The sequence below is a fragment of the Rhea pennata genome, chromosome 7 (assembly GCF_028389875.1).
Source record: "Rhea pennata isolate bPtePen1 chromosome 7, bPtePen1.pri, whole genome shotgun sequence".
Taxonomy (NCBI): domain Eukaryota; kingdom Metazoa; phylum Chordata; class Aves; order Rheiformes; family Rheidae; genus Rhea; species Rhea pennata.
Window position 1 is genome coordinate 39260186 of NC_084669.1, and position 16922 is coordinate 39277107.

A 16922-nucleotide genomic window follows, 5' to 3' on the forward strand; every position below is an offset into this window, starting at 1 on the left:
TCAGAATATTAAATAACCGAACAAGATAAGCTAGCCTGGCAGGGTATTTTTCCAGTTTCCTTCAAGCCTACATTGCAGAGCTGGTCCACAGGTTTTCCTGACACAGTTTGTGTGTTTTAACAGGAAACACCTCCAACAAATATGCTCACAAATCTATTCAAAAAGGGAATTTGAAGAAAGAAACAGCTCTGGATCAAAAAAAATACTACTACTGCTACCAATAAAAAAGGAGTTGCAGTTATGACTAGGGGCTTTTTACAGTGCTATTCTGCTTCAAGATTGTTACTAACAAACAAGCACTAAGTACAGCCCAAATAATCCTAACTCCACTTTGCAATTTTTAAAGTCTGGGAGCCCATTTTCTGCTGATATACTTGAACCAGCATTCAAGTTTGGCTATATGTGCTCAGGCACTAGTTTCCTAGGAAACCAGTGACTGCATGAACATTGTAAAATTTAAGTCCTGTGCTTGCCGCTTCGCAAGTACACTGTATCTATCTCCACAACCCAAACCTTTCAAGGTAGATGCTTACCAGCATCTCTGAAAGACCTTAACATAGTTTCAGACATGTAGTAGATCAGGAGACATGGTACATACCCACACTCGCAACCAATCCCTTTCTACAGATAATGCCACTTTCTATAGATGTTCACAGAAGGAGAAAGGAACTATTTGATAGAAAACAGGTGCAGGCTCCACTGTAGCAAAGATTTTTCTTTTCCTGTTCTACCAGCCCTTCAAAGAGGGAAAAAAAAAAAAAAACTATGCAGCCTGAATGGCATGGACTTCTCTGCCTGCACATACCCCCAAGAAAAAGCAAACAGCAGTTGAAAAACATCTATACAAACATTCATCCTTTGGACAGCTACAAATGCGAGTATTTTAGCATCATGAAAAGCCAAAAGCAAGAAACATCAGCAAAACAGAGAGCAAGGAGTATCATTTACAACAGTAAATCAGGAATGATGTGGCCTTTAAACCACCAACCCCTACAGCTTAAAATGTAGTTTCTAGTTAGTTAACAAGACTCTTTATCTTAAGGCAAAGCTTACATTACCTGATTTCTGAAACCTTAAAACCCCTCAATATCTGTTTCAAAGCAGATAAGCGAAGAAATCATTACCTATCAAGTCACTGTGTTTCTAACTTTGCAAAAGTATGCATCTAAGCAATTTCTTCCTTTGATTCATACATTGCATCTGGCGCTCTGAGAGATAGTATTTAATTCAGGGCATGCAGTCCATTCCCCTTCTCTGGGGGCCTCTAACACAGGTTGCTGCCAGCAGCTGAGGAGTCTATAGGTTTGTGTTTCTACATCATTTCCACAATGCACACAAAATGCAGAAGTTTTCATAGCAAGTCTGGAGAAAAAGCATTCATGCCCAGAGCGTATTCACTTTCAGGAAAGTTGCTAAACCTAAGTGGGCTTCTTGCCAGAAGTCCAGGACCTTGTTTCCTGCTGCACTTAAAAACTCCCCATCAACAGCATTCACCAAATACGCACAAGAAGAGAAAAACTAATTCTTTAGAAAGCAAATTTATGGATATGCATTCTAATTAAAAAAAAAGCAGTTTGTAAATTAACTGTTGTTAAGCATCGTTAGCTTGCTTTACACTGCTGTTTATCAGACTTCTGGAATACGTTTACTTCTGTTCTGCATACAAGCAGCATAAAAGTTTCAGTGCAATTTTGTTTAACAACTTCCTATATTACATTACACTGCTAAAACTGGTATCTAGAAACAGCAGAAATTCATAGCAGCAACAAAAACACATACTTTTAAGTCAACTAAAAGTAACCAAAATTACAGTTTAATATTTCCATCACTGTTGAGGCAAGAATCAGATAAAGTTACAAAACAGATATGACTTTAATAGCCTTGTCCAACTAATTATTTTCGACCCTTCCTTTGAAGGAAATATCATCCGGTCATTCCAGCTTAATTGATCAACACTTATGCCATAGGTAAACAAACATAGTTCAGAGACAACCCGAGGCAGTACTTGCCAATATAGAAAAACCTTTGTCCTCTGCATAATAACTAAATATAGTTATTCCTCACCACAGTCCCTGATCAAAGGATGAGAAGGCTGAATTGTACAAAGAGCAAACCTATCAGCAATCTCACACATGCCACTTTACAATGCATTAAATGACACAGATGCCAAGGTATGAGTCACATATACCCTCACGCAGAGGAAAGCTCCATCCAGCACCACCACAGTACTCCACCACTGCCAAATCAGACCTGTCAAAACAGGGTAAAATAACATTTGACTGACTTGGATTCTCCACTACTGCCAACACACTACATGCAAAACTTCTGTCTGGATGCATATAATCCTCCCCAATAAAAATGAGGGGGCTCAGGATGCCACAGGGTCCACTCTCCAACCTCCACAAGATGAACAGAAAGCTCACCACTGAGAGCTTATGCACGAGGCCTAAGGGATACCATTGCTCAAGGCGCTGCTCTAGGCCACTTCTCACATTACTGAGTGCATCATCCTTTCTCACTTCTTATAGAGATTGTAGCAGACACGAACCTTCCTACCAGTGGAGAGATGCTGCCTCATCACTGCTCAGCGTAAAGCCTGGGAGCAGGAGTCTTGCATGCCCGTGGAAGTCCATCGACATTAACAGTTGTCAAGAGTTCAATCAAGAATTAGCAGAGCTTTCCAGGCACATAAATCATTCTTCAGAACAATGCTGAACCACAGTCAAATTGATTTAACATTATATTGCATAAGAGTAACCGCAGCAGTTAATTACTTTCAAACAAATGATAAATGCTTTTAATTGGTTGCTGGATACATCACATTGTGCTATTTTTATATAAATACACACACACACACAAAGAAAATACATTTAAGGTTTTCTCCCTGCTCCCTGGCTATTTGCATCCAGCACCACTGAGTGAGGTTGCAGTGCTGCTTTTGATACGCTATTATCTGCAATGACACCAAAACCAGAATATAATACGACTAAGGAGGCCAGTGTTGCTTGTCCAATGTCATAGCTCCTGACCTAGATTTTAGGGAGCAATGACTCCGGGAGGGTTGCCTCAGTTTTCCCAGTTACAGTTCCCTCAATCTTAGTTTCTAGCAGTTAAATTATGTTGACAACCATCCTCCCGATTATTTTTGAAATAGGAATGTCATATGAATCATAGAATCAGTAAGGTTGGAAGGGACCTCTGGAGATCATCTTGCCCAAGCTCCCTGCTCAGCAGGGTCACCTAGAGCATGGTAGACAGGGTTGCGTCCAGGCGGGCCTTGAATATCTCCAGAGAAGGAGACTCCACAACCTCTCTGGACAACCTGTTCCACTGCTCTGTCACTCTCACAGTGAAGAAATTCCCCCTTACATTCAGGCAGAACTTCCTGTGGTTTAATTTTTGCCCATTGCTTCTTGTCCTGCCAATGTGTGGGTTTTAAGTAGAGAGTTTTTTTTTAGAACCACACTTTGCGAGTTCTAATTAACGGAAGGCTCCTAGGTACTGCAGCACAGACACCATTTATAAAATCATCTGCTGATACTTATGCAAATACTCTAAATATGAAGTGCTTTTCCAAATATTTCTACTTTATTTTATTACTATTATGATCACTTAAAAACATGCCTCTAGTCCATAAAAGATGCGCTCGTTTGCCTTCAAAGAACCAATTTAGCTGTTGAAGGGATTTAGTTAAATCTCTTGCATGTATGTTGTACCTTCCCCAAGGCTATGCAACCAAATGTTTTTTTAAAAAAAAAAAAAAAAACAGAGCTCTTAAATATGATTCATCCAACGCTTTCCCCTCCCCCTCCCAGAACTGAATCTGTGGGATTTTGGCTGATTTCCCAATTTCACATTCAAAGCATTTTTAAGTTTGTTAACTCATGTAAACATGCCATTTTTCATCTTACTCAACATTTTCTATAAGTGACAAAGCATTACTCCCTATCTTACTTGAGGCAATGATAGACTATACACCATTTCGGACAAGAGAAGACCGGGCCCTATAGATCCCTTGTACTCATTAGCTGTCTGCTCTGCTTTACATTATGTTTGAACATTTTTTTCCTTCTGGAACACAAAATATGCTGATCATACAGTCTTCAAAAAGGATACAGCTGTTGTCAATCACAGGAGGAGACAATCTTTTTAAAGGCACAGCTATCTTCCCATCATAAATGCAAAGTAACAAAAGCAAAGCAAGAGTTACAGTTTCCTCGTTATAAAAGCTGGTTTTCTGCTCGCAGCTTTGCAAAAATCTGAACTGGTCTAATTGTTGATGCAAAACTTGGTCTCACACTCGTCTTAATGCTGACAGGCCATTAGCAGCCAAAATATATCTTGCAAGAGGTCAAGCGGGTGGAAAACTAAACAGAGCAGCAAATTTCAGAAGATAAAGACGAGATAAGGATTTGTCGTGGCATTTTTCTACCATGGAAAATGCTCCAGCTTTCTCAAGTCTTTATCCCTTTTCTCTACTCACTTCTTGCAAGTTATTTCCATTGGTGGTGGGGGGGAACAACAGTTCTTACTTTCAGCAACTCCCTTCTAGTTACTCAAATACAGAGATTGATAAAAGATGCAAATATCTGACTTCTCTCAACTAGATGTGTCCCTCCGTATATTTTAGGTATCAACTCATGAGAACCTAAAGTCCAGTTTCGCATCAGCAAGATAAATATATAGTGAAATTTAGAGCGACCCAACCCTGCGACAACAAATAAAGCCCTGTGTGCTCTGCAACTTATTTTAAGTATATACCCACGCTTCCAGAACTTCTCTGCCTTTCCTTCCATTGCTGCCATAAATGGTTTTATACAGCCACAAAAGAGGCTCAAGCTTGTGTGTCACATTTTTAACGTAATCAAGACAAGAGGCTCCTTTCTAGCACACAGGGGCACTATGCAAGCCATATGCAGGTCGCAGGCACAGAGGTATAAGAAAACGCACGATTTAGTCATCCACGATCTCAATAAATTAAGCCAAGTGCATGCCCGCGCCCAGAAGCTCCCCAGTGCTGCACCAGTAAGTCTGGCTAATCCCAGTTACATTTTATTATAAGGAAGCCACATGAGAAAATTCACCGCTGTCAGGTTTTTCCCCTTTTTACGCACTTTTCTCCACACGGATGCTCAAATTTTAAGTACTTATCAGCACCACAACTTACAGATTTCAGTAAGCACCTGCGATGACTGTTTTACTCGAGCAAAGTTTATCACTGAAGCAGTAAACAAGCAATTATTTTTTTTCCTCACCTCAATGTGAAGCAGCAAGTTAACCAAAAAAAAAAAAAAAAAAAAAAGTTAGGCGCAGCACTGACCGTGGAAGGCCGGTATTAAACTGCTGCTTCGGGCAAGCGGCGTGCACTGGGCCCGAATAAAATCAAAGGAAGGGGCTTGAGGAAGGAGAAATTACAAATCTAATTGGAAAATAAATTGAGTAAATAAATAAATAAATTTTTTGACGGGCTTCCTACGTGTTTTACGGTACACGGCAGGGAGATTCGTTCTGCTCCAGGCCGAAGGCTTTTCACAAGCCCTGTCAGGAGGGACATATTGACCTAGCGGTTTAAAAGGAAAGTAATAACGATGATGTAGGAACGGCCACGTTTGCGTTAATCCTCCCGGAAACCACTGCACGCCGCCGCCGGTCGCGGGGTATCCGCGCATGGGGGGGGGGGGGGGGCCGTCCCGCCGCGCACCTGGGCCCGGCGCCGGCCCCGCGCGGCCAAATGGCGGCCGCCGGGGTCGGGGTGGGGGAAAACGGCCGCGCGCTTCCCACTTTTTTTTTTTTTATTATTATTATTATTTTTCGCTACTTTTTCCCCCCGCCGCCGTTTAAACTCCGGCGATTCGCCTTAAAAGGGCAAAATATCTGCGGAGGAGCTCGGGCTGGGGGGGGGGGGGGGGAGGCGAAGGGAAGGGCAGGTCGCCGCCCCTCCCCCCCACCCCCAGGGCGGGCGGCCGTTGCCAAGGCGACGGCGGAGCCCCGCCATGGCGGAGGGGGCCGGCGGGCGAGGCCGCCAGGCCGCAGCGGGGGCTTCGCCTCGCCCCGCGCACCCACCCGAGGCCGGGCGACTTTCACGGCGCTCCGGGGCGGCCGCGCGCGGCTCGCGTCTGCGTTCCCCGCCCCCAGCCCCCACGCGCCGCGGCGCGGACACGCGGCCGAGGCGTCGAGGGCAGGCCCGACGCCCCGGCCGCTGGCGACGCCGCCCGAGCCCAGGACGGCGCGTCGCGGCCAGCAGGTGACCCACTTCCCAAAGCCCGCACGGGGACGCAACGCGGGGCAGCGAAAAGAAACCTTCCCTCTGCCCAAGAGAGCCCCTCGGCGAGGCGGCTTCCCGCCTGTTGCCCGGCATCCCTTCAGCAAGGAAAATGTCGGCCGCGGCGAGGCCCCTCTCGTCCAGCGGGCGAAAGCGGTTCAGCCCTCCCGGGGCGGCCGTTGGGAGTTTTAAGCCCGGGGGGGGGGGGGGGGGGGGGGGGCGAAGCCCGGCCGGGCGCTGCCTCCCTCCGCGGCGACCTGCTCGAGAGAAGCGCAGCACTGGGCCGCGGGTTTTGACATGAAAGCAGGGATTTCAACACTGGATAACCGGCCTTTTTAAATAAAATAAAGTTGAACCAAATGCTTTACGTTTTTTTGGCTAGTCTCCAAATAATGGTATTAAGTGTAGGGTGGGGGAAGCACCGGCGCTCCTGCGAGGTCTCCGTCTTCCCCATTCCATGGCCGCGATTTGCACCGGCCGCGGCAAGTGTGAAAGCGGGACGGAGCACCTCGCGGCCGCACTCCCAGCTGGGAAGCGAGCTTCCTGACAACTTCTCCCTCCGAGCTGCCTTTTCGCGAATCCTCAGGCGAACCGGGCGCCACAAGCCGCCGCTGCAGGCTTCGCCGCCCACCCCGAGCGCCGCCGTCGCTCGCCGCCGAGCGGGCGCCTTCGCGTGTGCGGGCAGGAGGGCCGGGGGCGGGGGGGCCCGCTCCCCTCCCTGCCTTCCTGGCTCTCGCCCCACGGCGGGCTACAAGTTTTCTCTCGGCCGCCTCCTCACCCGCTCGGCTCGGGATGCCGTGGGCTGCTGCCTTCGCCGACGGGTCCCTTGCGCCCCTTCCCGCACGGGCGAAGCCCCCGCCCCCCTAAGGATTTCCTCTCCCCCGGGGCCAGGAGCTCCCGCCGGCCTCTGCCCAAACTTGCCGCCCCGGCGCCTCTCGGGGCGGGGGGCGGCAGCAGCAATGCGGCTGCCCGCGCCGGCGGCGGCGGGGGGCCCCGAGGGGAAAGGGCGGGGGTGGGGGGGGAGGCTGCCCTCCGCCATGGCGCCCGCAGGTGGCTCCACGGCGGGTGCGGGGCTCGCACGGCCGCTCCGCGCTCCCCCAAGGCTTAACCCCTGCTTACTGCGGGCTCTTGGGGTAGAAGGGCAGGGTGACGTGGCTGAGATCCTGGATGTCAAAGGCGGTGGGCTCGGCTGAAATCGCCTGCCTCTTGGTCCTCTGCTCGCCTTGCAAGGTGCCGGCGCTTTGCTGCTGCGCCTGCTGCGTGGCGGGCCGGATCACAGAGCGGTACTTGTCCAGCTCGTTTTGCAGCTTCTGGATCAGTTCGTCCTTCTGGTCCAACTCCAGCTCCAGCTCGTCGATGAGCGCATCCCGCTGCCGCAGCTCCTCGATCTTCTCCTGCAGCGCGTACTGTAAATCCCGCAAAGTGCCCATGGTCCTGGCCGCGGCCGCTGCCTCGCTCGCCCCTCGCCGCTCCCGGCAACTTTCCCCCCTCCCCGCACTTGGGCCAACTTCCCCGCGCCGCCGCCGCCGCCGCCGGGGCGCTGCCTGCGGCCCCGGGCCCGCTGCGCGCCGGGGCAGCGGCGCTGGCGGCACCGCCGCAGCTGGACCCCCGCGGCAGCGCGCTCCGGAGCCCGGGTTGTTAGGGGCGATTTCGATCTGCCTGCGTCAGGCTAGACTGGAGAGAGAGCGAGACACACACACACACACACACACGCACACACACATGCACACACACACACTCGACACATACACACACACGCGCGCGCGGAGGGGGAGGGCGGGGAGGAGGGAGGGAAGGCAGGGAGGAAGGGGCGTCTGCGAGGATGCACAGAGGCACTTGCGCCGCGCCTCGCCTCGCCTCGCCTCGCCTCTTCCCCCCGGGGGCCGTCGGCGCCCCGCACGGCGCGGCCCCCCCTTTCCCCCCCCCCCGGAGGGGGCGAGAGGAGCCGCGAACCCGCGGCCGCCACCGCCCGCCCCGCCGAACCGCGCCGCGCCCGCGGCTGCGCGCCCCCGCGGCCGGGGGGGGGGGGGGGCGACCTGCGCCCAGGGCGCCGTCGCAGACCCCCTCCGCTCCCACGCTTTTGCGGGAGGGGGACGTCGAACCGGCCCACAAGCTAGCAGCAAGCCACAGAAATGGGCCCCCCAAGCGCCGCGCACCCCGCTTTGGGGGATGTCCCCCGGTCTTCTCCCTTCCCACCACCTGCTTGAACCGAGCGTGTTACTTCTTCCTATGGAACTTGGCCGGCTTCTCGCATGCTTGCCTTTTCTTTTTTCTTTATTTTTTTTACAGCCCATTTTTAATATCTTCTACAAGGGAACGCACAAGCCAGTGCCCGGCAAAGGCATGGCTCCTGCTCAGTCTGAGCTTTGCGCTCCAAAACCCTAGATTTTAAGGTAAATATAGCTCAAGCTCAAGGAAAAAATCTGAAGGCAATGCATACGCGTCTCATAGCACCAAAAAAAAGAAGCACATTAAAACGTGGGTGAACTTTTGGTGTAGCCCCGATACGTGCGCAAAAGTATAAACTACATTCTGCTATACCAAACACATCAGGATTTTCCTAGTGCATGAGCACATCACATCATGCACCAGGATTTTCTACGTGCTGGATTTTCCACCTGCAGATGGTCTTTATAAAATTAAAAAAGAAAGAAAAAAAAAAAAAAGAATGGATGAGGGATTACAGCTACTCCCTTATTCAAAGCTGTTGTTTTGAAAGAGCCTGGATTCTTCCCATAAATCTGCGTGAGACTTTGCAGGTTCTTCCACATAGTTGGTAACTCCTGCATTTCTCAAGATGCACGTGAAAAGCAGAATTGGCTTATGTAAAATGCTTCTGTTCTAAGCCTTCTTGATGATTTGCTAGGCACAAAAGCAAAGTTCACTGCGCTTTTTCATGGGCTGACAATGCACTTCAAGTTCCGACAGCATTTTTTTTTGCTATATTTTTCTTCCATTTACGTCTTACATAACTCACTAGGAGCAAAAGTACTAAACATCTTCTGAACATTTCCATTTTAAAGGAATGTGGCATTAAATAGATGCACTATTGCTGCCTACAAACTAGAAATCAATGTTGTTTTTTTTTTTTAAAAAAAAACTATTTTAACAACATCCAGCAAACAGGCTTAAAGTTTTATTGGCCTCTTCCCTGTAGAACTTCTGCACAAGTAAGACCATGAGGTGATTAAGTGAAGTCCCTCAGGCTTCAAAAGAGTGCCAGCCCTGGGGGGAAACTGTTGTGCCTAATTTCTCAGTAACAAGTGGTAAAGCCACATCACTTAATTTCTGTTAGAGGTGTGCAGGGACTGGGACAACAGTACATACGTCAGAAAGGATCCGGAGAAAAACATTAGAAATGCTGCTCCACCAGCGTGTAGGATGTCAGGCTGACGTGTTTTATGAGCATCATGTGCTTTGGATGCTCTCTTACAAGTATTTCTCCCCACTGCTTGTAGAAACCCACATATCTGTTTGTTCAGTGAATCCCTGAGATTGCAGCTGCTGGCTTTGTGGGAAATAAAACTGGCCAGGAATTCAACTAACCGTAGCTAAAGAAAATATTTACAGGTAGAAGGCAGATTCTTCTGGTCTTATAAAACCTATGAGATCGAAAGAGAGATTTTTATGTCGCAGTTTTAGATTTGTGACTATGGTGAGCAGCTGCAAACCTAAGACCGGCCCTCCCTCATTCAGGATGGGGCTGAGGAAGCCCAAAGGTCTTAACAACCCATCAGCTGGGTGCTGCCCTGTGATGGCTTCAGACAGTTGCCTATTTCTGGTTGTTTACTGCTCTTCTGAAGAAACCATCAGCCAAGTGGGGTTTGGGGACTGCAGCTGCCTGTGCGGCTCATGCTTCAGGCTTTTGGGGTACCGGCTGCCTTGCCATCTCAGCAGCATGGTGATCCCACCACCCCAGTCCCATCAAAATAAATCCTATGAGCCCATTCTCTTCAGCTTAAATTTTCAAAAAAAAATCATTTTTTTTGGAGAGGCTGCTTTGTCTTCTCGGGCGTGTGAAGGAAAAGAAAAAGCCTTGCATGGAGGAACGGCAGGAATGCAATAGCGGATTGGTTTGGGGGTGGCAAAATGAAACCTGCTTGTACTTTAAGGGAGCCAGCAGTGAAAGTTCCTCTAAAAAGCCTTTTGCTGATCCGACCACTGCAATACTGTGCCTCACCCGGCCCAGATGTCAGCAGCAAATTGCGAGGAAAGAAAAAGAAAAAAAAAAACACACCTACAGATAGCTTTACCTCTGCCCCAAAATGCCACCAGGGCTTGCTTGCTAATGGGAATCACAGGCTTCCCCACGAAACATCAATGTTTCTTCTTCTTTTCTCCCCGCGCAGGCTCTGATCTACTCACAATATTTCCTCAGCGCACAGCTTCTGGGTTTTAATAGCTCTGCTTCTAAACCTTTCAAGGATCATCTGTCACCAAATGCACCCACTCAGCTGCCACCTTCGAAGCTAAAAACACATTTGAAAGCTCTCTATTCCAAAAACACCGTGCGGCGCTCGCCAATCAAAACTCAGGTGGCAAGCTGGATCACTGACAGGCAAATGTCACCTTGCTAGAGTCGGCCAGGACAGCGTGGAAGGAGAAGCTAGAGATGCATGACTGAGTACATACATAAACATTTCCCTCCTCTTGGATGTTGGAGGGGTTTTTGTTTGCTTCTTGGTTTGCTTTGTTTTGGTTTCCCTGCCTAATCCATCGCAATCCATTCCTTAGTCCTTTCCCAAAATATCTCCGGGAGCAGATCAGGCTGCAGGAGAAAGCGAAAGTTGACCTGTTTGGATGTTTGCAGCTTGTTTCCCTGCTTGTCTTAGCTTTGTGCAGATTGGGGAAGAATTGGCAGGTACAGTACCCACGTGACTTTAGCTGCTGCTGGGAACAGAGCTGCTTGCAAGCAGAATACATCCCCTGTGCACTTATTCACAGCAACACCTTTTTGATATGAAGACGATAAAAATACAGAAGGACATGCAGGAAAGTGGCATGTGCATAAGCTGAACTCTTGCAAAAAGCATGCCCTAACCAACTTGATTTGCAGTTTGGCTGTGAGAGTCACCCTGTCTCATCTGTGGGATGCTACCTCCACCAAGGGCCCAAAATTCACGCTGATGCAGAGGACAGAGTGCCACCTACTGAAACACCAACACATCTGACTTTTCCTTGGGGTCTCTCAGCTGAGACAAACCTCTCTTCCATCCTCAAAGGGCAGCTGAGGAATAATTCAGCCCCTACGGATACTGATGAAGCTAGAGCTACTGCATCATAGAGAGCTGCCTTGCCAAGACCAAGGAGCAATATTTGGGAAGTGCTTCAGCCCCATTTCTCTCTGACAAAGAAGCCCTATTGGCTTGCGATGTTCAACTTTCCTCATTTTGGGCCTTTCTGGAGCACACAGCATTGCTGAATGTAGACTCAATTAAAAATAAGACCCAAGACCTATTTATTCCTCCCCACTGAAGGGATGGAGATACACTCATGCTGTGTGCACTCTCTCTTAAATCCCCTAAGTGAAGTCAAATCAACATCTCGTCTGGATTATCTCAAGGCTTTTCTTTAGCATATATTTTTTTTTTTGCCATTATCACTAAGAAACACTGAGAAGAAACACTCTTGTGAAGAACATGCAACTGCTGCAGCCTGCCTAAGGAAATCCTCCCGGTATAGGGATCATTCTGAGTAGACAGTGTATGAGAAAAATACCCCAAGATCTATTATCTGACAAAAAAAATGCTCACTGCAGAGACAAGGAAAAAATAATAGCGTGCTGCACTGTAATTGGTAATATGCTTAGCTTTTTATATCACATTAGAGGCATACATAATAACAAAAAATGAATGCTTGTGTCATGCAAGGCAAAATGATGAGACATTACAACAGTACAATAGCACCGGATTATCTATATAACGCAGTGGTTTCAGTCCCTCCGCTCCCAGCATACACCCATGCATGTGCCACAATCAGATTAAGATGCAAGTTTCCCGTACTCCTTCGAGGGCCTTTTGCCCAGAAAAATTAAAGGCATAAAGGACATAGTGCACTGACAAGGTCTTTATGTGAAAGATAACCCTCCCCTCCTCCTTTTTTTCAGACTGGAGGAAAGGCTCTACCTGTGGTTCCTGCTGGCAGGGCCGCAGAGCCAAAATGGTAGAAGAGCACCAGTCAGCTTTAGGAGAGGAACATGAGTTTTGCATATAAATAGCACAACAATATACTATTCTCAATATCTATGTAAAATGGGAAGTTGAATGCACATTCAACAAGCCTGTCAAGAGCCTATTACTTTTTCTTTCCATTAGAGCAACCGTAAGAGATCCCTCTGGCTTCGTTCCCTTGCTAATAAGACCCTATTCATAGCTAACCTGCCTATGTGTCTATAGAAACCACTATGCAGCTCTTCTGCAGTCCAAAAAGCATCCGGCACGCTTAGGTTGACAGGTTTCTTTGTAAGCACTATCTCAATGATAGTTGGATTTTAACATCTTGTCCCATCCAATGATCACACTCGGTGGCGGAAGGTCTCCCCACCCCTTCACTTTGGTGCCTGTTTGGTGCTCATGAGACTCTGCAGGATAGGAAGGGACAGCACAAGTTTGCTGGTAGCATGTTCTCCTGTCGTCCACCCAAACCAAACCTTTGGGGCTGGGTCTTCTTCAGGAGAGAGTGAAGCCATACTCTGTGCCACCCTTAGATAGAAGAGGCATTGCAAATAGAAAGCAGATCTCCATGTACGTCTAGAGTGGAGGTAGATCTGCGTTCCTTAATCCCAAGCCCTCCTATCCATACACACCTCAAGTGACCAGTTTATTTTTTCCCATCTGCTAACAGGGCTGAACTGCCCAGCTAGGTCAGCTCCAAGCAAAGCTTGGGCATGTCCTCCTGTGGGCTCGAAGCAGAAGCAGAAGCAGCAGAAGCAGCTTCAAAATGATCCAGCTGCCTTAAGCAGTCTCTTCAAGTTGCTGCTAAGCAGCAGCTTGTTCCGAAAACTGCCAAAATAAGTACTTAGTGTGGTTTTCCAGTTTCCTACAACTAGACACTGACTATGCCCCTGCTTTTCTCAGCAGTCCCAGGGCACTGAGTATGTGGAGCAAAAGCTGCATTTAAACAAGTAGAGCCCTGGAAATGTAGTTTTCTTTTGCTTTCGGCCAAAAACTACTGGCAAATGAACCCAGGGACCAATTATCCTAAATGTAAGGAAGCAGATCTGCTCTTGAAACCATGATGCTTGAAGGGGATAAAGGAGGTGAAGTTTGTAGAAAAACTGAACTCAGTTGACACAGTTGGAAAAACAGGCAAAAACTGAGAAACTTGCAGGTACATGTTGGCTCATACAAATCTATCTATGAGATCAGGGGAAGCTGCAACATTTGAAGGAACGTGGGAGCTGCACATTGGATCTGAAGCCACTGGTCTTCACACCAAGAAGTGGTCTTCTGCTGGGGTAGCCAGGCCTGCTTCCTCACTCTTCTCATCTCGCACCAGGAGAAATCCTTTCCCTACCAGGAATCACAGTGTAACCACTCAGGACGGCCAGTGCTTGGGGATTGTTTTATCTTTGCTATTCAACATATGATCCTCCTTTTGCTATATGATATCTCCAGGTTGCATTAAAGATCGTGACTCATCCATTATCCAACCCATGCACTGAATGGCACAGGGTAATAGCCAAAGGACACAAATAATCCAGCCTAGTCACACAGCAGAGACAAAATCCAAATGCCATATAGAGCCCTGCACGTCATCCAGCGACTGAATGGTCAACATATACTGAAGATTTCACGAACCTCCTTTTCAGAGACAACACCTTGGCAAAGCTAGCAGCTTTCAGGTGGCATCTGCACAGCCAGCAACCTTATGACTGCCTACCATGTGCTATATATCATCTTTGTATTAAGTTACTTAAGAAAGCACTTGGGCAGAATATAGATCTGACGTTATCACGTTACATGACACAAACACTCAGGTACTTAACAGGGTATCAGGACATCCGGGGTCAAATCCCATGTTTATGCGTATGGTTCTGACTTCATCTGCACCCACTAACCTTTTCTGGGTGAGATCATCTCCGAGTTTCTCTTTTAATTGACTCTTTTGGACTCTAGCTGGTCATAATAGCTTCTAAAGGCACATTTTTGAGTAGTGCTTTTTGCATAGGTTTTCAGCAGGGTGCTGGTAAAAACTCACATTGATCAAAACTCACGTTGCTGTTTGTCTTCTCTTACCATATAGTTAGACCTTTCTCTTTCATAAACCTTTGCTGCCTTCTGCAACATGCTGATTTTTTTCATCAGTTGACTGGCTGCGAAAAGTTGAAAGTAAAGTACCCAGAAAGGTGCAAACAACAAAAAAATTATTTCACCCCCAAAATTATTTTAATCTGTAGCAGCTCGCTCCTACAGGCTGGTTTCAGAGCTGCATGGTGCCATTTCTTCCTATGTTTAACAGCGTCAAGCCGCTTGTCGGCTCCAAGAATCTGCAATCCTGGGTGCTCCTTCTCATTGCCTTTTGGACCTTGCAGTGTTTCTTATCTCCTCTTGCCAGTAATGCACCACTCAACTACCGTAACTGGCCTGGCCTGTTGTACCGATTTGTCCAGCCTTCAAAACAACCCATTTATATTTGAAATTGGATTAGTAATAAACACGTATTATGCTACCAATATGAAAACAACCAGTGCGTTAACATCATTTTATGATGAATGCGTTGTAAACAAGCATACCGTTTCTTTATGTAATCAGATTAATTCCCATGCTTATTAAAATATTATTTTGATGTTTCAAATATTTATAAAAATGAATGCTAAACGCCTATTTTAAACCTCTATTTTATGTGACTGGGCAACAGACTGGTGTTTTGTAAAGATAAATACCAGTTGCTTGCCTTTTTTTAGAAATAGCAAATTTGTTATCAAGTCTTTTCCTAACAGCTACACGTCCTGTGCAACTAGAAATATTTTACTGCAACGTCAGACTTTTACTTAAAGACCTAGAAATCTTTATGTCCACATTCCTAGTAATGCTGAAGCCTCTCTTCCAGAAAGCAGTTTGGAAAACCTTCGCAGTCAGTGCTGAGCTCCGTGACCATTAACAGCTCTGTCCTGCAGAGGACAGAAGCCACCAACATCCATGAACCATCCAGGCAGAAGCTTCAAAGTGGGGCTCACATAGGGTTTCACAAAGGCTTTCCAAAACTCCACCTAGTTCTACAGCAATTTCTTAGTTATGCTTGGGAAAGCTCCATCCGGGTAAGCAGCGCACAACTGAAGCACGTGTTAAAACACACTGGGAAGGTTCACCAGTGTGCTGCTTCCCCGCTGTCTCCTGCTCTTTGATGCAGGTGGAGAACAGCACAAATTTTGCTGCCAGGCAGTCCCGGAGTCTGCTCCCGGGAACTTCCTCTAAACTAGATAAAAAAAAGGCCTTCCCAAGGGATCAACCTACAAAGGCAATGTCTGCTTCTTCCTGCTCTGGAAACCACCATTTATCTGTAATTTGTAGCCTTCTGTAGTCTACTTCTATGCAAGAACTGATTTCAGGCAAAGCCTTAACAACGGCGCTATTTTCTTATATCCTTCTATGTGTAATCCATACACCCAAAGCTTAGTATACAAGCTCATCTTGAAAGCATCATATGGTTCTCATGTTGCTGGAAGAGAGAACATGGATCCTGGTGCGCACCATCAAAACCTACATTGTGGCCTGCAGAAAGCCAGTGTTATCTCCTATTTTTGCTCTTCCAACAGCAGCACTAATTCAGCAGCAGTTCTGAAAAATCACTGCTCCTTCCCGGATGCACAAACATCTTTTTAAAACCCATCCTTTTATTTTCTATTTTCTTTCCTTTTCTTTCCTTTTTTTTTTTTTTTTTTTTTTTTTTGCTTGAAAGCCAGGACTATCTTAAAAGCCAGACTAGCAAAACGACTGTTCTCGGCTCCTGATGTCAGCGTGACGTCGCTTGAAGCGTTGCATGCCCCCTCCCCGCTCGGTGGGTATTTGGCCCCGCTATATTCCCTTACATGGCCTGCAGCTCTGGCAGGCACAGCATTCTCCACATTCTTTCCCCCCTCCTGTTATTTAATTCTAATTTCTTTTAAGAGGAAAAAACGCAAAACACAAGGTCTAATGCCGCCCTCTACTGACCAGCTCTCCCTGTTTGAGGTGTACGGCTGCAAACACGCCAAATACTTGTTGAATCACCAACCGAAAGAAAAAAACAATTGAAAGGAAATATAGAAGCAAAAATATGTATGCATTTAGGAGCAAAAATATGCACGCATTTAAAGAAGGAAAGAGACCAAGGAGGCCAGGAGTATTGCTCCAACGCAGCTTGAATTTCCCAGCGACATATTGATGCTACTGCCTGTCTCAGCAAGTGGGTAGGATTAATATCATAAGTTTTTCTCGAGTTAGCAACTATAACTCTAAATAAGTGAGTGTATAGCATACTAAGGGGCACATTTACATAAGCCCCTGTACACGGGTTTCGTTGGGCACTCCAGCGACTCCGCTAAAATCTCCATCTTCTGCCGAGATGTTCCTACAGCATCCAGCGCTTCTGCCCTTGCAGAGGGCTGGGCAAACACCCACTAACGAATCCTCTCTCTACTTCTGTTTAATGGATTTAATCCTACCAGTGGGGATGTATT

The 16922-nt window shown here is 47.3% G+C and overlaps 1 protein-coding gene across 3 annotated transcripts in view; it reads right to left on the reverse strand.

The window, feature by feature from the left end:
• The window catches only part of PRKG1 (protein kinase cGMP-dependent 1), a 440105-nt gene that overhangs the window by 400067 nt on the left and 23116 nt on the right, over positions 1–16922 (reverse strand). For 2 of the 3 annotated variants that reach the window (XR_009958878.1, XM_062579492.1), the window contains exon 1: positions 7382–7730. The exons of the other annotated variant lie outside the window; for it this stretch is intronic. Coding sequence is in view for 1 of the 2 variants with exons in the window: in XM_062579492.1 (XP_062435476.1) it covers positions 7382–7692 (311 nt within the window). In the remaining variant the exon portion in view is untranslated. Of the gene's footprint in view, positions 1–7381; positions 7731–16922 lie in introns of those variants that run through there. 3 annotated transcript variants of the gene reach the window in all.